The sequence below is a fragment of the Paroedura picta genome, chromosome 3 (assembly GCF_049243985.1).
Source record: "Paroedura picta isolate Pp20150507F chromosome 3, Ppicta_v3.0, whole genome shotgun sequence".
In the NCBI taxonomy this organism is placed as follows: Eukaryota; Metazoa; Chordata; class Lepidosauria; order Squamata; family Gekkonidae; genus Paroedura; species Paroedura picta.
This window is the reverse complement of record NC_135371.1, coordinates 54,015,772-54,043,620: the sequence shown is the minus strand read 5'-3', so window position 1 is coordinate 54,043,620 and position 27,849 is coordinate 54,015,772. Positions and strand designations below refer to the sequence as shown.

The window sequence follows — 27,849 nt, the reverse complement described above, 5'->3', positions numbered from 1 at the left end:
TATTATCTTCCTCTCATTCATTTTAAGTTGCAGGAGAGGCTCTTAGCACACCCTTCTCAGGCCTTTCTCAGACCCATAGGAAGGCAGTACCAACAACCAGCCCACCCAAATTGGGGGAAGGAGCCCTCTTAGCAAATCAGGAGGGTGAGGCTACTCTGCCTGACAAACCATCCCTCCTCTGTTTTTGCCTAGTACAGCTGCCCACAGTGCCAACTTTGTCCTCAGTGCAGCTAGAGCACTGAGAAAGAGATGAGATCTGTGGTGAGATGCCAGCCATGGGATGTGCATTCCTCCTTCCATCCCCTCCCCTGCTGCTTTTTCTTTAGAAAAACAAATTTGTATAGTTCATGGTAGAAGTGAGTTATAGTAAATGTACTTTAAACTTTAATTGCGTCTTGCTCCATTGTTGTAGCCATATGAAGCCACTTAGGAAGTTTGAAAATGTGATAAATCTTTGAAATAGATCGCCTAAGCAGTGTCCTGCTCATAGAGGAAAGGGAAGGTGAATATAAGCCGCGTTGAGACTCATTTGGGTAGAAAAAAGCGGCATATAAGAACCAGCTCTTCTTCTACATAATTGTAGGGAATGCAGGCATATTGCTTTTCTGAGTCCTGCTCATAATGGTTAAATACAGCTACTTCAGAGTTAAGTGGATTGTGTTGTCTTGCACTAAGTCCTAAAGGCTTTTAGTGCCTTGGCATCTTCATTATCATTGGCCACACTAGGTTGAAAAAAACAACAACAGAGATGAAGCTTCACGTTAGCAGTTTGCTCTGTGGCACTGGAAGAGATGAAAAATGACCTTGTGGCAAGGGAGTAGACATTGTTTTTGACCATTGTGTCCTTATTGCCCTATACTGCAACACTGCACAAGAAAAAAGGGATACATTTTACCAAAAGTGTTAGTTACGGCTTTTCAGAAATGATTTCCCTTGGCATCCATGAGTGAGCCTTTTATACATATACAATACATGATATAACACCTAATTGTACAACCTGGATTGTATTTATTACATTGTTTTTAGCATTTGCTTGTATGTATTCCACTCTCTCTCAAGGTTTTGGTTCTTTTGGATGTTACTCCTGATCAGTCTATGGTTGATGAAGGTGTGGCACGTGAAGTAATAAATCGTATCCAGAAACTTCGGAAGAAGGTCAGCCAATCTAAGGACTCCAGTAGCCTCAACATTGTGGGTGGGGTCAAGGTTGCTCTGCCTCTGTGGATCCATCCCTTTTAAGTTAAAGTTTTACAAATATGTATGAAACTACAGCTGTGATCAAAAGGACTACTTTGGGGGTTATTTTGAGCATTAGACTCCCATACCTTTCCAGAACCTGCTTTGGGAAGTTGCATGAGGTTCAGAAGTCATTTGTAGTGACTGTAGTTCTGTTGAGAATTGTGTGTGTGATTTCCAATGAGAGTATTTTATATAGTATGACAAATTGGAGAGAGACTTTTCTTTTCATCCTAGTTTGTGCTATTGGTCTCCCTCCACCACTACCCCCCAGCTTGTAAGATCATATATGGCTCTTGTGCAATCAGCTGCAGTATTGCAAAACAAAATCATTAAGCAGATCTTAATAACAGTGTGTCTGTGAAGAAACAGAAGAAATCAATGCTTTAAACATAACAGGAAAGTATTGAAAGAAAAGTATTAACTATGATATAGAGACTGAACAGATGGCTATAAAAAGAGAATAGAACGGAGAATAAAAATGAGCATGACACAGGTAATTGTGTGTGAAGGTGACTTCTCTTTGTGTTAAGACAGAAATATCTATAAATACACTTTGGTCTCAGTCAGGAACAGCCACAGATTCAGAACAAAAATTCAATTAATTCTGTTAATATCCTTAATCTTGCAATAATTTTTGCTTATCAACAGCATAATTACGTTTTTTTCTACAAAAAAGAACTTGCACATATGAAGCTCAATTATTTTTGTTCTCTGAAACATTTTGTAGAATGTATTGTTAGCTAAGAGAGTAAAGTTGTAATATAATATGCAATTATTCCTTTTGGCTTGCATGATTTTTTAAAAATACCTTTGCTTTACTATTTTTAGACATTAACTTTGGTCTGGTAATGTCCAAAATAGGTTTTGCTTTCTGGATGCAGCACTTAACTATGACTGTTCATTGCAGTTGCTGATTTTTGTTACAGCGGAATCTAGTTCCTACTGATGAGATTACGGTATACTATCGAGCACATCCAGAAGGAGATTATCTTGATACAGTGATTAAGGAACATACAGATTTCATTTTCGCAACGATAAAGGCAGCCCTGAAGGCATACCCATTGCCTCCCTCAACAGAAGTGCTTATTCAAGAGAAAACCCAGGTACGAACAAATACGAATCCTTTGGAGAATATTCACCTAGGCCATCAACTGAATAATGTATTGTCCACATTAAATGTTTATTGGACCAGAGTGACTATATCTATTTCAGATGTTCATATTATATAACTAGTTTTGAGGTTCAAAAAGTCAGTGGAATCCTCCAACTGTTATTGCAAAACCAGCATGCATAGCTTTATGTATCACCTAGTGGTCTAAGCCCTCTTTAGTCATAGTGTAGATTATTTTTTGTATTTGCAGTAGAATTAGTTCAAACCAGTGCTCTCAAGTGTTAGACTGGTAAATTCTTCTATTTGCCCATGAGCTGTTTTTATGTTTCAGTCTGAAAATTCAAATCTGCACCCTTTAGATGTCCATTTCAGCCGCCAGTCAGAGAACATGAAAAGTCCTGTTGATGGATCAGTTTAAAGGGAAATCGCAGCAATAATGCAGATAAGCCTTTTCCCCACAAGTTTCCATCTTCAGAACTCTCATGCCATAATTTTAAATAGTTCTTTAAATTCAGAGGGCTTGGATCACTCCGGCTATGGGAACCATCTCTAAAAATTGATAAATGTGATAATAGCATGCACACTCATAAGCACCTTTCCTGATTCTGGACATCCCGTATTTCTAGTATATCTGTATCTTCCTACATAGCTTATTGTTTCCAAGCCCCATTTGCACCATTTCCTTGCTTTCCCTATTGCGTATGTGTTGTAGGGGAGGAAATGATATTGATCACTTGGCTCATAAACATTATATGCAAGTTATGGTGTTGTCTCATATTTTCCCAAGTGTGAACTTGGAAACCTTTTGGAGACATTGATTTTGCTCCAGCTTCCAAGCATGAGAGAATGAAGTGGCTCCCTAAAATGGCCAACAACCACTTCAGCATTCCATTTTGCTTCCCCCATGTTTCTAACAAACCCAGCTGATTACCTCAGGGCTTCTGGGTCATTTGGGTTTGTGTGCTTTGTTTGGGAACACCTCAAAGCAAACTGGAATTTTCTGGTTTGTGCCCATCACTAGTCATGGGATCCAACCGTGGGTGGCTCAGAAACTACACATAATTTAATTTCTTGAGTGCTGAATAAAGCAGAGTATCAATACATGAAATTAAAAAGAATTATGCATTTTGTGCTCTCATGTTGATAAAACAGACTTCTTGTACAGAATAATGCATTCTGTTGGATTATCTGCAAGAAGATAGGCAGTCTGTTTTATTTTTAAAAACTTCATAAGATCAAAGAAAAACAAATATCTATTGATGACCCTAATATGTCAATAGCTAAGTCAGCCTCTTTGTACTTCAACCCTAAACATGAGAATTCTGAATTATTTGATGCCCATAGAGTATGTTTGATTAGTAATTTGTGAATGCAATTAAAATGATGCAAATTTGAGAAGTGTTGATGATGTTCCTGTTGCTTCATTGTTAATTCAGATTATTAATTTGAATTTCTATATGGTTTTATAGAATTAATAGAACAATGCCAGCCATGGAGTTTAGGATTCTGGGGCAGCCAAAAACATTTAACTTAAGTTTAATGTTTTAGGTTACATGTCACTAGGATCATGATTTTTTTTCTTTTCGACACTATTAATTAGGTTTTAACTGAGACAGTGTTTCAGCATACTTCTAGAAAAGCTGAAAAATGAGAGTATTTAGCTTTTAAAAAATAAAATGTAAATTTCAGTTATTTCTTAGAAAGGCTTACATTTTAGTTAAAACAGACCAGGGATTCAAAACGTATTCTGTAGAGCATCTGTAGAGCATGCTCTTGGTTCTTCAGAGAGGCATGTCGGTTTACAACCTCCCTTGCAAACACTGAGTGCAGTTTATCAATACTATTAGCCATAGACTCCAAGATCCCAGTTTTCTTTGACAGTTCCAGAAATTAATAATGCTTCTAATGAAAATAAATTATAATTTGGGCTACAATTAATTACAGGAATGTCTGTCTGTAAATTAGTTTGAGAATCTTGAGCAATCATCCTATTATTTTCTTCCATTGTTCTTCCTGCTGGAGTAGCATTAGCAGAATCCACTATGTTATCCAGTGCATAGCTTATGAGTGAATCAAGAGTATTTTCCTCTGGGAGTGTCTTTGAAATAGTTAGCTTTTCCCTCGCTAATGTTGTTACTAGTTGGAAAATTCAATAAATCATCAGTTTTCTTCTGCTTAGGAAAGGAGACATCAGTTCCTGTGATATTGATACGCTGCTGTTTTTCTGTGGCCCGTGACAGTGATGCTCAATGTAGTGCCTGCAGGTGCCATGGCACCCACTGATGTCATTTCTGGCATCCACTTCTTTCCAAAAGCAAGGAGCTAATTCTGGTTTAGTCCACCTCACTGGTGCAGGAAGAGATTTAAAAGGGGCTTACTTTGTAAGACACCTAGGGCATATTTTGAATTTATCTGGTTATCCTTGGCAAATGCTCTCCATAGTTGTCTACTATCAAGTAGTTGTTAATGTCTATGAATATTGCTAATAGGCTAGAATTCCTGACAGTGTCCCAAATTGTGATGGTTATGAAATACATTTTGTTTGCTTTCTTAGAATAATAATTTAACAAAACACAACTGTTGTTTGTTTAGCTGAAGGGGTCTGAACTGGAAATTACTCTTGCAAAGGGTGCTTTACATCGCCGTAGTGAGCCAGCGTGTGCTTATGTCATTCTGAACATCTGTGCTAATGATAAAGAACAAGGTACAAATGTATAAGTCTATTTTCAAGTTGATTTGTTATTCCACTGCTCCTTTTATAGGGAGAGGCTGCTATGTGATACATCAGGCATGACTTTGGGGTGATGGCTATACCTTTTCATACCACTTGTAAAACTTGCTGGTATCCATAAATTATGTCAATAAATTACAGAAAATATGCCTGGTACCATTTCTGGTCCTATTGAAGGCAGCTAGTTTCCAGTCTGTCAGATGCCAAAGGTCACTGGAAGCTGCCAACTGCATTTAAATTCTATCTTGATGGAAGACTGTAAAAGAGATGGTTACATATTGCAGGAAGAGGGAAGATAAGCAAATAAACATAGTTTGGAAGGCACTGGCTGGTTGTTGTTTACTTGCTTTGATCATTTTAAAACTGTAGTACACAACAAATGTATTAAAACAAGTTAAATATTTATGGCTCAGCATACTGTGGCTCTTTGCAGGGTGTGCTAATGGCCAGCATCCGCAACTGGGAACAAAAAAGTCAGGATGTTAAAGAATAGGTCTGACTAACATAAACTTTTAAAATGTAATGTCCAAATTGAGAGTTATTTTTTTAATGTGGCTAGAATCTAGAAAACTGCTTAGCTTCATATGATGGGTTTGGATGTTCTAGTGAGCGTTTCTCCCCCCCCCCCCCCATGTGGAAAAGCTAATGTTCCAGATCACAACCAGTTTCTAAAGTGCTATGCTGTGTCATTCAAGGTGAGGCAATGGTTCAGGGAAAGTGAATCTTAAAACATCCATGATACCATGTCACATATCTTGTGATCTGGCCATGTTTGGTTATTTTTAAAGACCTATTTCAAAAGACGATCAGCCTCCATGAATCTTATCCTCTGTAGTATCATTATCATAATGATATTTTAGACAGCCTTTTTGTTGATGTAATTTTAGATGAAGCTAGAATGGTAAATTAATTCCTGGGGAAAAGGGAGAACTGTGCATTCTGATTTACATTGTTGATAATTTTCTGGTAAAATGCAACCATTTTTTGTTGTCTTAGTATAACGTGATTGGTTTCTTTATTTCCCCCCTCCTCCCCAGATGGGATGGTGCTGTTGGAAAATCCTAAGGGAGATCATAAATTAGACTTCAGCAAACTTGTTAATGCTATCGCATGCATTTTTGGTCTGGAAAATTCACAGCTAGCTGTTTTCAGTGGAAAAACAGGTTGGTTATGAAAATGACTAAAACGACACAGTATGTGTGTGTTTGGGAAACGTGTGTGTGTGTGACATTTTTAAAAACATAGTTTGCGTTGTCTTGGACCTTCTCTTTACTAAACGTCTGACTAGACATATATTTAAAATTGGTTCTGAACAACTCTAGATTGTATGACGATTCTATTTGCATGATGGTTCCCTGGAAATTCAATCATATTCAGATATAATACCCCTAGAGTCATTATCCTTGTGATCATCGCCTCTAGACTTGATTTCTGCAACTTGCTCTACACAGACCTTAACTTTGATCTTCTGCGGCATCCAGGGCCCTCACAGGAACACCATGGATGTCCTACCTCTGGCCCACCCTCCAACAACTGCACTGGCTACCAATTGAATCCCAGATCAGACTTAAGGTCTTGGTAAACACCTTTAAGGCCATATACAATCTGGGCCTAGCGTACCTGAGGGACTGCCCTCAACCAGGGCCAGATTTTTCTCTGTCCTGGCCTCCATCTGGTGGAATGAGCTCCCAGAAGAAATCAGGGCCCTGCCAGAGCTAGCACAGTTGTGCAGGGCCTACAAAATGAAGCTCTTCTGCTAGGCATTTGGTTGAGGTTGACAAAATCAATTCCATTTACTGAGTCCCCCAGAACTCCTCTTGCCTGAACTGACCAACCTTTGGAGTAATCATTAAATTGTTAACATTACTACCATTAGTTTTGAGTTGCTATGAAACCATTGTTATTACTGTTGTTCATTTGATGTTATTCTGAAATATAATGTATTTATCTTTATGCTCCCCCATGTTCTATGAAAATTGCCCTGAGCCGTGCGGCGAGGGGGGTTTAAATAAATAAATAAATCTGGCTACCTAGACCTCTGATCAAATCAGAATGCATATGATTTGCACATTGAAACAATCATAATGCTGTTTTTTTGCTGTTGCCATTTTAAAACATTTGCTTATGAAGGCTTAAAGATATCTAAGAACACCTTATTGTTTAACCTTCATTGTTCTACCCTTAATTCTTAAGTATTGGGGGCGCGGATGGACCAATTTAACCAGATACGACACAAAGGAGTTAAAATGACTGATGCAGTCTAATTATTAAAACAATATTTGTCCATCGTTTAGCACAGAATTTAATTTAGTTTAGGAAATAGCTGCTATTAAGAATGTTTTACAAACTCTAGATAGCTAGTTGCTAGTTATAAACCTTGGAACAAAAATAATAAAGAATGGGAAAAACACCATAATATGAAATGGCAAATACTTCCACAGAAGTTGTTGCAGAGCTATTTGCCTCTCTCTTCTAAAGAATACAGTTAAAACTTACTCTCTTTACAGATATTTGATATGTAACAAAACTTGTGTAACTTCTTATAATAATTGTGGTTTCCTTGAAAATGTATCTCCTAAGAAAATCAACCCACCTTTAATTATGGCTAATAACTACCCCTCCTCCACACCACATGCAAACATGCATTCAGGAATTACATCCCTTCATACCTAGTATTCTTGTGTCAGTGTTTCATGTGGCTCACAACCGAAGCTTCAGCACCATTTTTTAAATCCCCCTAGTAACCATGAAACCATCATGAGGCAAAATGCATCATTAGCTATGTGAAGATGTAATAGAGGGAAAACAAAGCTAATTTGTAGAGGAGAATATATTGATGAAGCATTCCCCTGGTTTTCAATTAGCTTTGTTTATCCTCTGTGACCTTGTCACAGCCAAATATGATTGGTGATATTGTGGTGATATTGCTGGCACTACAAAAAAGCTATCTTTAAAGCAAAAGAGGTATCAAATGCAAGGAACTGCCATTCAGAGCTGCAAAAAAGTGCAAAAGTTGGGATCTGTATTTTGGGGAGCACATCAGAAGTCCAAAGTTACTCCAGTATAGTGTCCAGAGAACATATTTAGCATAATAATATAATGTCAAGAAAAAATGTTGCTTGTAAAGTCTTGTTGTCTGTTAATATAGAAAAGATAATCTTTAAAAGCTGTGCAAATTACATGTTCAATTTTGGGATTAATGAGCATAGAACTAAAATTTGCAGTGCCTACAGGATGTTGATGATCTTCACATAAATGTGCATTGTAAGGCAAAAGAAACCTGCAAGTTGTTCAGCATTATATTTGCTTTATCCTAATATTATAAACTCATAAGAGAATTAAGGATGTATTGTTGTAGGAGAAAATTACCAGTTTACAGAAAATCCCTGCTTTTCTTCTGTTAATTAAAGCTATTTTTTTGCCTGCCTATATGCTCTTGAGTTGTGTTGCTGTCTTGATTCAGTTAAGATGCATTTGCCATTAGCCTGAGATGGGGGGGAGGAGGAGCCCTCGAACTCATATGAGTAATATGCTCATCAGGCTTTGTGAGTATAAAGCGGTATAGCTGAATCTACTATATCATTATTTAGTGATGAGGGTCACTGGGAAGGATTCTGCATGTCCACTCAGCATTTTGAGCTGAATATTCAGCCAGATCACATTTACTCAGGCCCATTGAATTAACATTCTAAATTATTTATCTGTTTGTATGGCCTCTCTCTACTGAAAGAAGACAAGTCTGGCTATTTTCGTATCTTAATTTTTTTTTCTTCATCTTTTAAATGGGTACTTCTAAAATGTTGCTGGAGTATTAGTTACACACATGTTTCATGTAACTTATACTATCCTTCCAGTAACTATAGGCATCCTAGAAAGGAAAATATATCCTTTGTTATGTACAATTTAATATCGTGAGGTGAGAAGGTGTATGTGCGTGTGTGTGTGTGTGCGTGCTTGTAAAGGCCTGACTTACCTTTTCTGTCTTTTCAGAATTGAAAAACCACACTGACTTGTTGAGCCTCAGCGGAAAGACGCTTCATGTAACTTCAGGGTCAGCTCCAGCTTTGAGAAGTCCTGATGGTTTCCTTTGTCAGTATATAAATTTACAGCTAGTGAATGCAGAACCACAAGGTAATGTCTACAGACATCAATCAATTTGCAATTTATAAATCTTGGGACTTGTTTTGAAATCTGACTAAGTTGATTTGGAAAGGTGAGACTTCATTTTTCATTGCATCCTCTTGTTACTAAGTAATCGATTTCTCTTATTATTATATAGGAGTATCCCATGTATATGCTTTTTAGTTGTGTATTCAATTAACCTGAGCCAAAAAAAAACCTTATTGGTATTTTTCAAGTAATGCAACAGGCTCTAGAAAACTGGGGCAATTTCCCCATCAGGCCAGAAGTGAAGATAGTCAGCAGACATACTGAGGCAGCCAGCACTGGGGCTGTCCCTGTGCTGGCCAAGGCTTGGTGATGCCAGAGTGGTAGCAGTCACGTAGCAGTCCTGTCAGGGCTCTCTTGGCCCCACCTGCCTCTCTCGGCCCTACCTACCTCTGTTGTGTGGAGAGGAAGGGAAGGCAATTGTAACTGCTTTGAAACTCCTTTGGGCAGTGAAAAGTGGGGTATAAAAGACAACTCTTTTTGGTCAGTGGGGGGGGAATACATGTATCTGAGCCCCCAGGTTGGCTCCTTGATGTGGATGTGCCACCCAGGTCCAAGGCCTGGCTGCCTGGTGAGAGGACACAAGCAGGCAGCTCTCGGGGTTGGTGGAATAGGTGGGTATGCCCCCTAGCCCCCCCCATACATGTCAGGAAGGGGGAGTGGGTGTGGAAGGGCCAGGGTGCTTTGCAGAGGCCACATCCTAGGATGGGCAACCACTAGAGATGCACAAGGGCTGAGGCTTTCTTGTGGCTGAACAGTCTTGGCAGGCAGCATGACACCATTCAGCAGTCCCTTGCCATGAGCAGTGTCAGCTGCATCTTCTAACCCATCTGGCTGCAGTAACAGGTGGGAAGGAAGCAGTTACTCTCTGAGTGTAGCATATTCTACCAATCAGAAAAAGGCAGTCTGGTCACATCAGTGGTTGCAGGACAGATCTCTAGGACTGCCTTTTTCCTACTGACAGAATGCCCATACTCAGGATCATTTGCCTCCTGTTTTAAGAAGTGAGTGGTTGGGGGTCTTGGAATGCTTTTTATTATATGGAAAGATATATATTTTTGCTTTTTTATGGCAACCAAAATGACTGAGCCTGAATAATCCTGAAAATATTCAGGATTTTCACGACCACCAGATAGCTGGAGCTATGAAATATGTAATTGGTGTGTGTGTGTGTGTGTACACCTCTGTATTAATGTAGGAAGTACTGAGTGACAGAAGGTTGGTAGACAGGATCTGACAATATAGCAGGAGGTGAGGAAATTGCTAATACTAGAGATTCTTTGGGATACCCTTATCTTGGCTTCTGTTTTGTATCTGAGGACATAGCTGACATGAACAGATGCTAGCTAAAGATGTACAGGAGGGACAACATGTTACATTTTACAGCAGTCATGTACAGAATCTATGGTTGTATGAAAAAGGGAAGTGTTCCATCTGACTATCTTATCATATCATCAGAAACTAACAAAGTTATGTGTATGTTTGTTACAATTTAATTTATGCAGATTATTATGGTGTTCTAGACTGTTCTGTGCAAAGATATCTGCATAATAAATCATTGCTGTCTGAAATTGAAATGCTGGTTAGGGTGTAGAACGATGAATGTTAGGAACTGAGGCAGGAATTGAATTTTTGCAAGAAATCCATACTTGTAGAAGTCAAACTCTACATTTTTCTTTGCCTTACTAAGAATCAGAATAACTTGTCTTCCGTAGAGTGTCTGAAAGGAGTTGTGGGAACACTTCTCATGGAAAATCCTGTTGGTCAGAATGGACTAAGCTTTCAAGGGCTTCTATATGAAACAGGAAAAGTGTTTGGGCTTAGAAGCCGGAGGCTAAAATTGTTCCTGGATGAAGCACTAACAGAGGGTAAGAACATACACAGTTATTCTTTGGTGTCAAAATTGCAGGGTAGATTCATTGTGTTTCTTGCTGACCTAAACAGCATATTGTGTTACAACAAAAATTGAGTCCAATAGCACCTTTAAGTTCAACAAAGATTTATTCAGGGCATGAGCTTTCGTGTGCATGCACACTTCCTCAGACAAAATAGAACCTGAGGAAGTGTGCATGCGCATGAAAGGTCACTCCTTGAATAAATCTTTGTTGGTCTTAAAGGTGCTATTGGACTCAAATTTTGCGGTGCTACTTCAGACCAACATGGCTACCCATTTGAATTTAAGCATATTGTGTTGTTGCCTTCTCTCTTCTGTTACTGAAATTATATACCAGCTATATAGCCAGGAATACATCACTAATATTACAAATTCCCACTAACTTATTTGTGTTTGTTAAAAGGAAACACTCTTTAACTGGTTTTCTTATTTGATAGACTAAGATGATTAGCAGGTACTAAGTTAAACTCACCCTTGTTATAGTTTTTAAAATTGTAAGCATGGTTATAACCATTGCCTCGAGTATCAGGGGATCATGTGCATCCAACACATTCCTAGAATTGTCTCTGAACATGTCCAGTATGGAAACCTTTCTGAGGAAAGAATTGTTGGATAGCTATACTGTCTGATGCAATTTTCCGTGAATCAAGAATTCATTTTATGTTTGTGCCCCAACACAAAACCTGGAGTAATAGTAGAATGACCTAAGTTTTGAAAGTGGTATTGGCTAACATTCTACATGAGTTATTTCTATTCAGTGTTCTTCATTGGTCTCATTTAAGGTCCTCAGTACCAAATTTTGAATATAACGTATTTGCTGGCATATAAGACGACTGGGCGTATAAGACGACCCCTCAACATTTCCACTCAAAATACAGTACTATGGGCCACTATGGGCAACTATGTCTATCCCAACTGAAGTGCACCCGGCGTATAAGATGACCCCCCCCACTTGGAGGCATGTTTTTCAGGGGGGGGAAGTAGTCTTATACGCCAGCAAATACTGTAATATAAATTTCTGTAAGATTTTAAATTAGAAAGCTAAGTTACAAACCTGAAGCTGGAGACCAGAACTAATTGTGATGTTAAGCAAGGATATTTTCAAGGTTTTTACATGTATCAAAAGGAGAAACAAATGTACAAAGATATCATGGGAAGGAGCCACTAAGCTACATTCACCGAGCATGGTTTAGAAATAGCAAGTTGCTTATCAGTGCTATAGTCTAGAACAGTAAGTCAAAATTGTTAACAAAAACATTGTATCTGAAATTTGAAAAGAAATACTGTTCTGCCTGGAATGGATTTATAGTACTTTGTTGTATTTTGAATTAACAATTTATAACAGATGTTGAAAAGTTAAAGTGCTTTACACAAAAGGCAAGAGGATCCTACCAGCACACAGTCAATATTTTGCACAAACAAAACATGAGATTGTCTTGTACTTTAAACTTCTTCTGATTCAAGAAGATAGTTGTATCCATTGGTTGCATAATATGAAATTCGTCAAAATGCTAAAACTGTTGGTTGAACAAATCTGAAACTGTAATGTTGGAAAGTGTACCTAAGTGAGAAATAGGTCCATATGAGTAAAGCCCACCTGTTAAGGAGGAATGCCGTACAGTGTAAGTTCTTTTCCCAGTATCATGTGCTCTTGGTAAAGTCCAGTGAATACTGCTCTTAAAATATTTTCATTTGAGTCTGCTGTCATTGAAACCCAAAGTGAAGAACTGAAAATATAAGTTATCTGAGGTTTCCCAATATCAAGTTACTGTGTAAAATACCTTTCTCTAATAAAGTTGATATGATCTCTAGCATTTAGAAGCATTTGAAATAGAAACAGCTGTTAACATTAAATGTAAAACATTTAGAAAAGACATGAACAACATATAGCAACCTGTGAAAATGAAAAATGAGGCAGTACTTAAAATCCTGATGACTTGAAGAACTGATATTGCTTTGTGGTGGTTATTGTTCCAACTAAGTTTATTTTCAACTCCCATCAATGCAACAGAACAGGGAAAAAAGTTCATTACAACAAATGTTCCCTGATGATGCCTTAAGAGTTGGCTCAGTGAAATGACTTTGTAAAATAATTGACAAACAGTAAGATGTACAGTAAATGGATATTGGTTATTTGAAATACGTCTCATTGAAGAAAAAATCTTAGACTTATTTGCCTTAAAAAAAACTTAAGTTAATGTTGCAAAGCTTGTGTGCCTAATGCTAAGACCTCTTGAAAAGGCTGAACTGAACACATAGTTTGGCTTAATGTTGGATCACCAACCTGGCAGATCAATCATGAAAATAAAGTAAAGCACTATTTTATGTGCTGTAGCTTCAGTATGAAATCCCTTAATATTTTAAAAGGCCTTGTTTTGGAATTTTCTTAACTGCTGTAACATAAAATAATTGATTTAGCATGCTGATTTGTATTGGTTGTCTTAAGTTAAGGCTATTAAAATCTAGTTTTAAATCAAAGTGAGCGTTTGGGAACTTTGCTGACGTTAGTCATAACTTGGTTTGAATCACTGAACACTTACTAAAATAACATTTTAGAGAGAATCACAAGATAGTTTCAGAAATATACTGACAAAAATTTTTAGGAAGATATCTTATGTTTGATTTTTTAGAAGTATTCAGGATACAATCCCGTGTCTTAAATGTGGAATGATAAAAATAATTTTAAAAAAATTAATTGCCTTATACCTGTGTATATAGGTCACCCTATATAGGCTCCTGAAGAGCCCTGTAGAGGCACACCCTTTGGTCAACTAGGTAGAGGTGCCTCTCCCAAGGACGATGGTGGATATCGGGGACTGGTGTGCCCTTGCATTCCAGGCTGCTGTTGTGGTAGGGGTAGGGTTATAGATTATTTTACCCGCTATTGAGCACTTTTGTCATTTTTGTTTTATGGAGTTCTATTTTTTTACTAGGGGCAAAGCCCGTTGTCGCCAAGAATACAACGGGCGCTAGAGCTTGTCAGTGGGAAGAGGAAGGGGAGGAGTTGTCCAGTCTGTAAGGGCATGGGGTTGAATGTTGAGGCCTACTGCACAAGGTTGTTGTGCAGATGAAACAGGAGACAAAAAAAAAACAGTTTCATCTGCAGAATAACGATGTGCAGTGGCCTCAAACCTGCAGAGAGTTGCAAAGAAGAAAGACACATGGCTTGGCTGTGTCTAACCCCTGGCCAGAGCAATATTTTAAGTGAAAAGGGGCTTTTCTGTGGCCTCCCTGTCAGCCAACTGTTTGGCAGAAGGGGAAAGTCCCCCCCCTCAAAAGGAGTGCCCTCAGGCTCCCCTGCGTTGCTCTTGGAAAGGCCTCCCTCCCCTCAGTCAGGGGCTGTCAGAGGCTCCTTCGCAGCAGGCCTGAAGGGAGGGGGAGGGGAGCACTCTGCAGCCTCCTGCCAGCTCTGTCAGGGTTCTGAGGCAAAGTTACAGTTGAACATGACAGTTAGGGCAGCCTTGGGGCGAAAAGAAGAAGGAGGAGAAGAAGGAGAAGAAGGGAAGAAGAAAAGGAGAAGAAGAGAAGAAGAAAAGAAGAGAAGAGAAGAAGAAGAATTGGTTCTTATATGCCGCTTTTCTCTACCCGAAGGAGGCTCAAAGCGGCTTACCGTCGCCTTCCCATTCCTCTCCCCACAACAGACACCCTGTGGGGTGGGTGAGGCTGAGAGAGCCCTGATATCACTGCTCGGTCAGAACAGTTTTATCAGTGCCGTGGCGAGCCCAAGGTCACCCAGTTGGTTGCATGTGGGGGAGCGCAGAATTGAACCCGGCATGCCAGATTAGAAGTCCACGCTCCTAACCACTACACCAAACTGGCTTTCAGGGCTGGCGCAGCCTCTGTTCTCATCCCCCTTGGCAGCCCTACTGACCTCCTCTCCCTTTGGTGGTCAGGAGCAGACTGGCGGCCAGACTGGGCTGGGTGAATGGAATTTTGGTCTATCCTGGTGAGGGGCAAATAGGAAGGCACTTTGCGTGCCTCCCCATTGGCTGCTTGGCCCTGATTGGGCCCTCTGAGTTTTTATCCTGGACAGGGCCCGCCCTAACTCCTCCCCAGGTGGCCTTACCCTTTTATTTAACCGCAGGAGCGGTTAAAGATTATAAACCACCATGAGTCAGACTGATTTTGGGCGTGGTGATGGATAAATCCAATAAATAATCAATAATAATGATAATATATTTTAAGAAAATGAACACAAGACATTCATCTTGCTTCTGACTTGCTTCTAAAATGCTGCTCATTTTGATTGGTCATCATTTTTTTCCAGTTATGCATGGGCATTATTATACCATCTTGATGTTAGCTGTTTTTGCATATTCTCTCTTTTGATTAATTATTTCATGAAAAAATAGTTAATAGCTTTGAAGAAGAAGGTTAGTTCTTATATGCCGCTTTTCTCTACCCGAAGGAGTCTCAAAGCAGCTTACATTTGCCTTCCCTTTCTCCTCCCCACAACAGACACCCTGTGAGGTAGATGAGGCTGAGAGAGCCCATATATTACTGCTCGGTCAGAACAGCTCTATCAGTGCTGTGGCAAGCCCAAGGTCACCCAGCTGGCTGCATGTGGAGGAGGAGTAGGGAATCAAACCTGGCTTGCTGGATTATAAATTCATGCTCCTAACCACTACACCAAGCTAGTTCTGCAACAAGTGGAGGGCCCTTAAGACTCATGGAGGAGAATCCCAGATCCCCCCCCCCCTTTGCCCAATTCTGGTGCAGGCCCAGGCCCTACACCTTCATATTGAAGCCCAGCCTCAGCAGTGATAGTGTCAGGGAACTGTTGGGAGCGTGGAGTGGCGCCCAGCATTGTCTGCCACTACTGCTAGGCCCAGATCAGCTCCCAGTTTCACCTGGTAGAGTGGAGGTAAGTGCATTTTCTGTGTGTGTTAAAAAAAAGTGGGGAGAATTTAATCCCTCAACATATTTTTCAACTTTTCAGATTTTTCTTTAAAACGGGGGGGGGGGGGGGGTTTATAGAAAAATCTGTTTTGTGTCAGTGTAACTCCTATCTGTGGATCTGTGGGGTCTACACATGGCTATAAAATATATAGGTTGTACCATCATAGTAAATGAAAAGATTCACAGCACACCTTCTGAAAAACAATCTTGTAATGTCCTCAAACAATCCTATGTAAAAAAAAAATGGATAGTACATGGAATTCAAGTTCTGCATCACAACGGTTTTATTCCACTTTCAAGTTCTGTTAATTTATTTCCAACTGATATTAAAATTCTTTAAGGTGCTTGAAAGGCAATGATATAATTAGATATATTACTATTGTCAGAAATGTGGTCCATATTCATGCTTATTATCTCTCTTGAACCTAAGTATATGAGGTTGCCAGGATTTATCAAGTTAAGGATTTATCAAATTGTGTGAGTGTCTGTTATAGACTGAGTTTTTAATCCCTGTGAATTCGATGCACATTGCTGGAGGTTAGCTTAATAGAAATCAGTAGGCACAGCTCAATCTCCTTCCAGGCATGAGGCTAGCGAATCAATGGATCAAACTGCTGTTCACAGTGGATTATTCCCTGCCCCCTCCAGGCGCTTTTGGGATAACATAAGGAACAGAATGATTTAAATTACCTATTATGGATGTTGTCTACCCAGGATGACAGAGCTCATTAAAGCACGATGCAATAAATGTCAGCATAGCCTGCTTTGCTTTATGAAGCAATTGGGCTTGTATCGCAATGCAGATTTTTTTGCAGCTATGCTTTTTTTATGCAGCTTCACAAAGGTATACTGTTAGCCACAGTCTTTGAATTTCCTTATTAAGAACCAACTTGCTCAAATCCTGTCTTTAGGTATGTACTTGCAGTAGCTTTCCGTTCACTTTCTGTCAGTGGCAGCTAACATCTTATGTATCTAAAAGTTTGAACTGTTTGCCTAATGCAAGTTACCAAATGTTAAATAAATTACTGGGGTGATTAAAATTCCTGGTTTGTACTATTGCACGGAGTTGCATTTTAGTGTAGAACTGTGATTTGTGCTTAATGCAGGGCTTTATATTATCTATCACCTTTTTAGATTTTCAGGAAAGTCAGCAACCTAGTGCAAAGTTAAGTTATTTTCCTCCTCAATCCATTTTGATAACTGGAGCAGAACAATAGTAGGCCCTTGTGACCAATCTATAAATCATGTCTAGATGGCTTGTAAATCTGTTGGTTATACTGTCCATGATCACATGGATATACCTTGTTTTTGCACTTGGTCTTTCACCAGCAATTCATATTGCATGGCAAAAGGTTATGATGAAAGTCTGTTTCACTGTATTCCCATCCCTCTATTTTTAGTGTCAAGCATAAAGTAGTCAATTAGAAAAGGACCAGCTCTGAGGCACAGGTGGTACAAAGGTCTTCTGTATGTATTAGGATCTGTCTGCTTGTAACTTTTAACAGGGTCTTGATGACTGTACTAGGGGTTTTAATAACTGTTTTGTGGGGTAGAGAGATTTTTTTGTAAACTGCCACCAACCATTGGTAAGGTTCTTAGGATTGTGGTGGTTGATGTAATTGTACTCTTTATAACTATCTTAGTTCAATATAGTCCTAAAAGTGTTGTGGGATGTCTTTGACCGTTTACGCACTGGGAAATTCACTGCCCCAGCTCCCATGCAGGAGCACAAATCGGGGCGGATGAGGTGCACCGGGCAAAATACTCCCCTGTGTGGGTGCAGGAAGAGGTGGGGCAACCTGCCACAACTAAAACTCCAGCCTGCAGCCCAGCATGAAACCTCCAGTGCATAAACGGTCTTTATTAGGATTCTGTATTCTGTGGACAATATGTGATAAAATAAAAGACAGGCAAAAGGAATATTGTGTCCCTCCCTCTATCGCCCTCTAGGCCAGACACTGCCAGTGAACATTCTCCGGGGCAAAGGTGACTGCTGTGGTATGGTTGAAGTGATGGCATGGGGGATGCTGTAGATCGTTGTGCTAGATTTTTTGCTGAGTTTACATATTGAGGCTTTATGGGGTTTCATGTGATTTTAATGTTTTATGTAAACTGCCATGAGCCGGCCAGGCAGAGTGGCAGTCAAGAAATATAAATAAAATAAATTAATAAAAGATAACTGCAGCTTGTGGCTGTAAAAACAAATGAAGAGATGGGGGAATAAATGGGTAAAATGCCCCCCCCCCCGCTTTTTGTACTTCTTTCTCATTTGTTGTTGTTGTTATTATTATTTGAATTTATTGCCCACCACTCTCAGCAGAGCTGGCTTGTGGCGGGTTACAAGATAAAATAAATAAATACAATCCCCTAGAAAGGCCCCTAAAACACAATAGTTAATAAAATACAATCTGACAAGAACACGACAGCAAACCAACCTCCCACCTATCCCTTCTGGAGACCAGGGAGAAGAGCTGGCCACCATAGATATAGAACATGGGTGGAGTACCTCCCCTCCTCCTTTTGGGCGAGGGCACAGATCTTCTCTTTGCCCTGGCCTCAGCCATAGACCTGGTAGAAGAGGTTCGTTTTTCAGGCTCTGCAAAAAGCCAAAAGCTCCTGCAGGGCCCACAGCTCTTCTGGGAGCTAATTCCACCAGGTAGGGGCCAGTACCGAAAAGGCCCTGGTCCTAGTTGAAGCCAGGTGAGCCTCCTTGGGGCCGGGGATGACCAGTAAGTTGGAACCTGCAGAGCACAAGGCCCTGCGGGGGGGGGGCATAGGGCGACAGGCGGTCTTGCAGGTACATGGGTCCCAGACCGCATAAGGCCTTAAAGGTCAGTACCAAAACCTTGAACCTGATCTGGGCCACAACTGACAACCAATATAGCTGCCTCAGCACAGGCTGGATATGGGCCCTCCAAGATGTTCCTGTGAGGACCCTAGCAGCTGCATTCTGCACCAGCTGCAAATTCCAGGTCAGAGACAAGGGCAGGCCAGCATAGAGTGAGTTACAGAAATCAATACTGGAGGTGACCATCGCATGGATCACCATAGCCAGATGCTTGGAGGACAGATAGGGTGCTAGTAGCCTCGCCTGGCAAAGATGGAAAAATGCCTGGTGGGCTACCTTCTTGACCGGTGCCTCCATGGATAGTGAGGCATCCAAGGTCACACCAAGATTCCTGGCCTGCGGTGCGGTGACCAGTTGTGTCCCAGGCAGGGTAAGCAAACATGCTTCCTGGTCTGTCCCCTTCCTACCCAGCCATAGGACCTCTGTCATGGAGGGGTTGAGTTTCAGGTGACTCTGCTCGAGCAACAGCTTCCAAACATCTGGCAAATGGATCCGGGGGGGGGGGAGTCCAGGCGGCCGTCCATGAGTAGATAGAGCTGGGTGTCAGTAGCATACTGATGGCAACCCAGCCCAAAATTCCAGACCAGTTGAGCAGAGGAAGCATGAAGATGTTGAAAAAGGTGGGGGAGAGCACTGCACCCGGAGGAACTCTACAAGGAAGCTAACACGGGTGCAATAATTTGATTTAATAAACTTTTAAAAGTAAGACTGCTGATATTCCTTTTTGCACATCAACTTTCACTCATAGTTTGGCTCTGTATGTCTTCTAGCTTTGACAATCCTGCTAAAAACAAAAATTCTAGTAATAGTTCAGATTTTTGTGTATAATTTCATGTAGCATAAAGACTGAATACAAATTGCATTGGCTGGTAAAAAAAATATACCGAATGCTCTCAGTTAATACTTTCAGGAGGAAATTTTATGATTCCTTCCCCTCATGCCCATTTTATCTGCTACTTATGGCCATCTGTTTGGCTGCATGCTCCAATTGTTTTTGTGACTGGGGCTCTCTGTGCGGAGCACTAAAGCGATAACTGAGAATTCAACTAACTGAATGTTGACTACTAGAGGCTGCTGCAGGCACCCCCATTCCTTTCATATTGTCTCTAAAAGTCTACAATGAGAATATGATAGTGTTCCCAGAATGGTCATTGCTACATCCCAGTTTCAGGCCAGGTTCTAGTTTGTAAAATCACTGAGGTAATTCCAGAATGCATACATAAAATAACTATTCAGCTCTTCAACCCTAAAAAAGTTTCTAGAGTAGTGATTATTTTTTAATTTAAGTTCCGAGGTTTATTTGTATTAACTTTGGAGATTAGTCACACCACAAAGATTGTTTCATTTTTTTAATTTAGCAGATTTACTAGTTAATTATTTTAAGTTGCCTTGACTAGGTAGCCTAAAATATGTTTGGGTTTAAGAAAAAATTATTTCAACCAGTGTGCTTGGTCCCCCCGCCCTCTTTTTTATGGGTGTCAGTAAAGGCAGGCAGCAGTATGAGAAACTGATTCAGTTGATTTTTAAATATTGGTAACAATTAAAATTCATGTGTTGCTAAAAACTGTGTGCTGTTCAGAAGACTTAAAGCCAAAGCACTCCGAGAGCCATGACGTCATAGATCCAAACACAAATGTTAAGATGGTATTTCAGACAGTCAAGATCAGAAAACAAACCCTCGCTTATTATGCTCTCCCGCCTACCGTGTGGTTAGAAGAATGGTGTGAAATAAAAACGGGATCTGGAAGATGAAAGCTTGGCTCAATGTATCTGTTACCCAAAGAGCATTGTTGCTTAGTCCCATAATTACTTCCTTTCAAGCAGAGTAATTTACCATATGCCACTCTGTCATTGCGGTCCAGTGAGGCTGGAACAGAAAGTAGCCATGTCTAGTGTCCCACTCACATGATTACCAGATTGGAGTAGGAAGTAGTCATTGTACAGCAGCTAACACATTCAGGTAATAGATTAGTTGGGTCGGTAATGAATGCAGTGCCCTTTCCCTGCATGTCTCCTTCTGAATTCCTTATAATTGGAAAGAACTTGTTATGACTCTGAGATAGTGTTGTTCACTGCACCAAACAGGCTTTTGAAAAGTAGGGGACTTTCCTTTAGATGTACATGTTGTTGTTGTTGTTAGGTGCGAAGTTGTGTCCGACCCATTGTGACCCCATGGACAATGATCTTCCAGGCCTTCCTGTCCTCTACCATTCCCCGGAGTCCATTTAAGCTCGCACCTACCGCTACAGTTACTCCATCCAGCCACCTCATTCTCTGTCGTCCCCTTCTTCTTTTGCCCTTAATCGCTCCCAGCATTAGGCTCTTCTCCAGGGAGTTCTTCCTTCTCATGAGGTGGCCAAAGTATTTGAGCTTCATCTTCAGGATATGGCCTTCTAAGGAGCAGTCAGGGCTGATCTCCTCTAGGACTGACCGGTTTGTTCGCCTTGCCGTCCAAGGGACTCGCAAGAGTCTTCTCCAGCACCAGAGTTCAAAAGCCTCAATTCTTTGACGCTCGGCCTTCCTTATGGTCCAACTTTCACAGCCATACATTGCAACTGGGAAGACCATAGCCTTGACTAAACGCACTTTTGTTGGCAGGGTGATGTCTCTGCTTTTTAGGATGCTGTCTAGATTTGCCATAGCTTTCCTCCCCAGGAGCAAACGTCTTTTAATTTCTTTGCAGTCCCCATCTGCAGTGATCTGGGAGCCCAGGAAAATAAAATCTGTCACTATTATGTACATAGGAGTTCTCAATCTGATTTTTCTATATATCATAAATAAAATTGTCTTTTGAGGGTTTTCAAGTCTAAATTCATCTTTTATTTGGCTGAAAATTCTTATAAGTGTTAACCGATCAAGCTTCTTTTTTTATGTGGAGATGGTCACAGCCTAATACTATTGCTACTAATATTCCATATTATCTTTTCTTCCAGAGATAACGCAAGAGAGCTCCATGAATGCTCTAAATACAAAGACTCTGTATGTTCATGTTGCACCGACGACAGCTGAATAATGAGCACAACATTTAAATAAATGCAGCCATTGAAACTTTTTTCACGGAGTAAACTGATTTGCGATTGGAATAGGATTATGAAGAATTCAAAAATGGTGTGTGGTACTAGCTGAACAGCAGTACTGCACAGAACATGTTTCTACAAGTGCATGTGTAATATGCTGCTTTTAGTTTTGAAATACAGTGAAATTCCTTGACGTTCTAAGATGTTGTGTAAGCTATGCAGTAATGCCCAGTCTCAGATATATAGAGATCTATGCAGTTAGTTGCCTGAAAGTAAATCAGGATGAGTACCTCAGTAATACTATTCTCTGTGTGACCTTTTATTGAAAGACAATGGTTAGTTTTTCAAATGTTGCTGTTCCTGCATGGAGTGTTCATTATTCATATTGTGTTACGTTCAATTTATACCTAATTCAGCTTGGTGTTTGTTCGGCATTGCTGATTGGCTATTCATGAAGTATTGACATTCTGTAACATCCATAATTTTGATCAATAAATCACTTTATCTAGAGTAGAGTATTCTGTCTTTCTTGGTTTGGTAGCATTTTAATTTTAAAAATTTAAGAGAATGATACAGTGAATACCAGAGAGATGGGGAGTTCATAGGTGTTAAGTAGGGTTGCCAGTGTCCAGATGGTGGTTTGAGATCTCGATATTACCACTGATTTCCAGGGTGTTTTGATTCAGTCCCTGCCGTCTACACAGAATGCGATTTCCGTTTTGATTTGGGGCAATTTAAATTTTCCTTCTGCAACAAGGATTGATCCGGAGTGACCCTACCTTTATTGTGCGATATCTTAGGGTGCTTTTAATGCTCAATATTTCAAGATTCGGATTGAGAAAGGCTGCTTTGAACCTCTGTGGTAGAGACACCCTGATTGGCCAAAGGTGGCCATGTGACAAGCTTGCCTTAAAGGAGAAGCCCCTAAACTTCTGTCAGTCTTGAATTTTTTCTCCCTCCTCTGCCTTCTTCGATCCTCTCTCCCCCCCCTCCAAGAAAAGAAAGATGCTCCCTGCTTAGCTCCTCTCCCGCCCCCCCTTCAAAAAAAGGAAGAAAGAGGCTTGGCTCCCCCCCTTCTGAACTACCCTAACCACGTGCAGAACACTTTCCTGTTTCAATGGGGGGAGGGGAGACAGGAAGACCAGAGTTCAAATCGATCTGAATTCAACAGGATTGACAATGGAATAATCAAAGTAAGTGCAGACTCCGCCCAGGTGAGCGAAATCAATTCCTCTGTAGTAAATGGTAACTTTGGAAGGTGGATTCTATGCCACTGAACTCCCTCTCCTTCCCAAACTACACCTTTCTCAGCCTCTGCTCCAAAAATCTCCAGGTATTTCCCAAGCTACAGGTGGCATCCCAATTGAGAAGTGTAGTTAAGTGGTTTGTTCCAATTTAGTATGTTGCTTTGCTGAATACTTTAGTTGTGTCAATTGTACTTGGGTCTGAAAGTTGGTTTAATTAGTACATAGGTTAGATTATTTCGTTTATTATATTTATATACTGCCCTCCTTTCTGGCTCAGGGTAATTTACAGTGAAGATTCATTAAGCAGTAGAATGTTATAACTTTACAATTCCATAACTGTGTAACTGCAACTGCACCGTGGTTCAGTTCTTTCTGAGATTATACCCAGATCAGGAGTCATCCTTTGCTTCTGCTGGGTGCAGTTGGTAGTGAGAGGGGCCTCTGGTTGGTATATGGAGAGTATATTTGTATAGATAGCAAATTGTTTTTTATTTTCTGCTGCAATCCATTCTTGCACATCAAAAACATCCAGGGTTATACCACTTATGAATAAGGAACTGCTCATCTCTTGCTGATGACTTTTATGTACTTCTCTATAGTAATAATATAAGCAATGGAAGAGTACAGTGTAACTTCCTTAATAATGAGATGTGGAATCATTTTAATGATAACTTTCAAGAAGAGAGCAGTTATAAGAGCTGCACCATCTGTAGAAAGTTTGTGAAGACAAGGTAGGATTTTGCATTACAAATTTGGCCTCAGAGGACATGGGTCTAAAATGCCAGTGTTTCCAGAAAATAATAAGATAATGTGTAACAAATTATCTTTCTTATTCAAGTATATATGATGATGTCAAAGGATTTACCCTGCAGAAAGAAATACCTTAAATGGACTGATTCTAACTTATCTCTCAATTAGTTTTCAGTATAAAATACATCCAAATTGGGCTTCCTAGATTTTTACTCTAGATAAGCAACTGGCATGTCCTGCAAATGAAAAATAAAACATCTGCTTCATTTAATGCTTTCTACCATAATCTGTTTCTCTTGACTGAGAAGTAAAATACGATTTCTTAAATGTTAGAAGGGACATGGCTCTAAAAGTAAACAAAATGATAGAGGTGCCCCCCTCCCCCCACAACACTGAAACATTTCTCAGATCAAATTTTGTTATTTTTTATTTGACTTCACTTGTACTTTGCCTGTCTCCCAGATCTGGACCCAAAGTGGCTCACATTGTTTTCCATTTTATCCTCAGAACAACTCTGTGAGGTAGGCTAGGAGTATGTGAGTGGCCCAAAGACCCTCAAACAAGCTCCCATGGCAGAATTTGAACTTGGGTCTCCCAGATTCTAGAGCCTCCTGTGGCGCAGAGTGGTAAGGCAGCCGTCTGAAAGCTTTGCCCATGAGGCTGGGAGTTCAATCCCAGCAGCCGGCTCAAGGTTGACTTAGCCTTCCATCCTTCCGAGGTCGGTAAAATGAGTACCAAGCTTGCTGGGGGGTAAACGGTAATGACTGGGGAAGGCACTGGCAAACCACCCCGTATTAAGTCTGCCATGAAAACGCTGGAGGGCGTCACCCCAAGGGTCAGATATGACTCGGTGCTTGCACAGGGGATACCTTTACCTTTACCTCCCAGATTCTAGTCCAATACTCCACTTAGTAGAGTGTAACTATCTAGAGTAGCTCCAAAGTACTTATCCTGTGTGAAGTTTAGGATATGCTGTACTATGAGCACCAACAATATGTTGTTCAACAAGGTACAAGTCACTTAAACCACACATGAGTGGGTTGTATTTCTATACATTATGTTGTGGATAGCAATGTACCTGATCGGGGGGAGACATACCGCAGTGCTCTGCAGGGCTAGCAAAAAATGCTCACAGAAGCCACTGTTTGAAATAAGCAACCAACAGCCTTGAATGTTTGAACACTTTGTGGCTCCTGCCCAGAATACAGCCTGCTAGATGCATAGAGTAGTACCAGTGGTTGCCATGGCTTAAGAATTAAAAAAAACAGGATGAGAGAGGAGGAAAGCAGAAGTTATATTTCATCAGTACCATGAAGCTAGCTAGCATGGAAAGGCAAGGCTGGACAGAGGCCTGAGTTGATCTTGTGATTATATGGCAAAACTGTGGCTCTCTAAATGTCCCTGGACTACATCTGGAGAGCCACAGTTTGGCCATCCCAGTTTGGCAGTGTATGCCATGGAAATATAATAGTGAATGGAATACCAAAATACAACCAGAGAGGTTTAAATCAATCTGTTTTAAAGCTCATTGGACCTGGCACTTTTTCAACTTAAACTGCACTGGGGTTTGCTTCTGTTGCCCCAGCAGGTTGGACCAGAACCAGTGGGACGAAATTAATTCAGCTATACATCTGGAAGAAGTTCCTGATAGAACAGTTCTGTAGTGGAACAGGCTTCCTTGGGAGGTGGTAGGTTCTCCTTTGGAAGTTTTAAAGCAGAGACTAGATATCCATCTGATAGTGATGCTGATTCTGTGATTGGGCAGAAGGGATTCTGTCAATGTGGCTCTTTCTTACATGCCCAGGGAAAGGCCAGTCGCCACTTTGGGGTTGGGAGGTGAATTTCCTCCTGGGCAGACTGGCCAGGGATTTTGGTTTGGGAGGGCATCATCTGGGCATGGAATTGGGGTCACTGTGGGTGGACAGGTAGTTGTGAATTTCCTGCATTATACAAGGGGTTGGACTAGATGGCCGTGGAGGTACCTTCCAATTCTATTATTCTAAAAGACGAAATTGGGTGATGGGAGAACTGAGTACACTGTTCTAAGCAATAGGGGTGGGAAGTGGAATAACATAATTGTGGTATCCAAGAGGGCAACAAGGTTGTTGGGGCCTTGAACTGTCACAGCAGAGCTTCATACACGCTCTTCCTGGGAGAGATGAAATTCTCAGATTCATCAAGATCCAGCTGTTAGGGTCAGCTCATCTCTGAGATGGTCATTACAGTTTTAAATTGCTGATCCCAGTCAAAAGAAACACCTGGTCTTCATTAATATAGATCAAGTAGTAAATATGATGGCAGTAAAAGCTATGGAGAATTGCAACTACAGACTCAGAAGGTGGTCGTTGTTTAGAAAAGAACAAAACACCATAGAGCAGAGATGTGACGAGGACTGAACCTTATATATAAAATTTTATAAATGACACAGTAAAAGCTAATTAACAATATTATTTTCCCTCATAATACAAATAAAAGCAATTGATTCCTAGGAGGGAATGCAAATGATTTACTAGGGAACCCACAAAAGCCTGAATAAATATATTTAATCACATGCAAAACTAGTTTTTTCCTAAAAGGGATACCATAAAGGGGAGGGCTACTACATTAGTTATGTTTTGTACATATAGCATTTTTAGGAGACAAATCATCTTCCTTGCTAGTGAACAAGCTAGATTTTAGCACCTTGTCATATACCCAGCCTCAGCAGCTGAGCACGGTTACAGTCTGTTTTTGTTTCTTTGTTTGTTCTTTATTTCCTCTCTTCCTCCTTGTACCTCTTAAGAACCTTGAGGAAGCACACTGGACTCACCACCCCATCCCCATCCCCATCCCCACCAACCCTATGAGGTGGTCCAGGTTGAGTAGCTGGTCCTGGATGACCCAGACAACAGAGTCTTGGATCAGGAGGTGGAGGAGGGTCTGAACCTGGCTCTCCCACCCCACTCCAGTTCTCATCCCTCCTGCATTTCCCACAGAAGCAGTGGGGCTGAGGGGAAGGCCTGATGGAGAGGCTGTTTCTGAAACCTCCAAGGGGTGTTTTTTGTCTTCCTATGACCCCCTTTCCTTCATGAGCTGAGATGGGGGGTGGGGGGATGGAGAAAGGAGGTTGCATTCCCCACCCTCCCCAACACTCACTCTGCCTCCCAGCTCCAAACCTGTTCAGATCTACAGCAGCATTGGAGGTGTTTGTGTGGTGGTGCTCCTTTTCACCTTCACTCCTCCACTTGATTCCAAGGCCGGAATATCTCCTCAGAGCATGCACAAGACAGCCCAGTTGCCTTCTAATCTATGCACCGGCCTTTGTCCTCCTCTGCTGGCTCCATACCTTCACCAGCAAACCATCGCTCTGTGGGTTGGGGCTTCCTTGGGAGATGGCAGTCCAATAACTTCTCCTTTGGTGTAGTGGTTAGGAGTGTGGACTTCTAATCTGGCATGCCAGGTTCGATTCTGCGCTCCCCCACATGCAACCAGCTGGGTGACCTTGGGCTCGCCACGGCACTGATAAAACTGTTCTGACCGGGCAGTGATATCAGGGCTCTCTCAGCCTCACCCACCCCACAGGGTGTCTGTTGTGGGGAGAGGAATGGGAAGGTGACTGTAAGCCGCTTTGAGCCTCCTTCGGGTAGGGAAAAGCGGCATATAAGAACCAACTCTTCTTCTTCTTCTTCTTCTTCTTCTTCTTTTGAAAGCAGGCAGGTTGTGTGGCATAAGTGGTAAGGAGACTGGCAAATGAGAAGGTTCTTCAGCAATTTTTTTCTTTTGCCCCCAGGCATGTGGCAAAAGAGGGGAGAGAAGCCTGGGTTTAGATTAGAATCTTTGCCTGTCTCCCCACACCCCCATGCTCACCTTTTAACATCATACCATCATCTGCGTGTAAGTCATTTCCCAGTTCCTACCAGTATAAGGTCTGATAGTTGGAATGGCTCAGGGAAGCTGAACTCCTGCT

General features: G+C 40.9%; 1 protein-coding gene across 3 annotated transcripts in view; it reads left to right on the top strand.

Moving 5' to 3' along the window:
- IARS1 (isoleucyl-tRNA synthetase 1) overlaps positions 1–22,416 on the top strand; it is a 120,198-nt gene extending 97,782 nt beyond the window's left edge. For all 3 annotated transcript variants that reach the window (XM_077325717.1, XM_077325718.1, XM_077325716.1), the window contains exons 28-34: positions 1,060–1,155; positions 2,166–2,342; positions 4,943–5,054; positions 6,119–6,244; positions 9,072–9,212; positions 10,964–11,116; positions 21,823–22,416. In XM_077325717.1, coding sequence (XP_077181832.1) covers positions 1,060–1,155; positions 2,166–2,342; positions 4,943–5,054; positions 6,119–6,244; positions 9,072–9,212; positions 10,964–11,116; positions 21,823–21,902 — 885 coding nt within the window. In that variant the 3' untranslated portion in view covers positions 21,903–22,416. The remainder of the gene's footprint in view (positions 1–1,059; positions 1,156–2,165; positions 2,343–4,942; positions 5,055–6,118; positions 6,245–9,071; positions 9,213–10,963; positions 11,117–21,822) is intronic.
- The last annotated feature ends 5,433 nt before the right edge of the window (positions 22,417–27,849 follow it).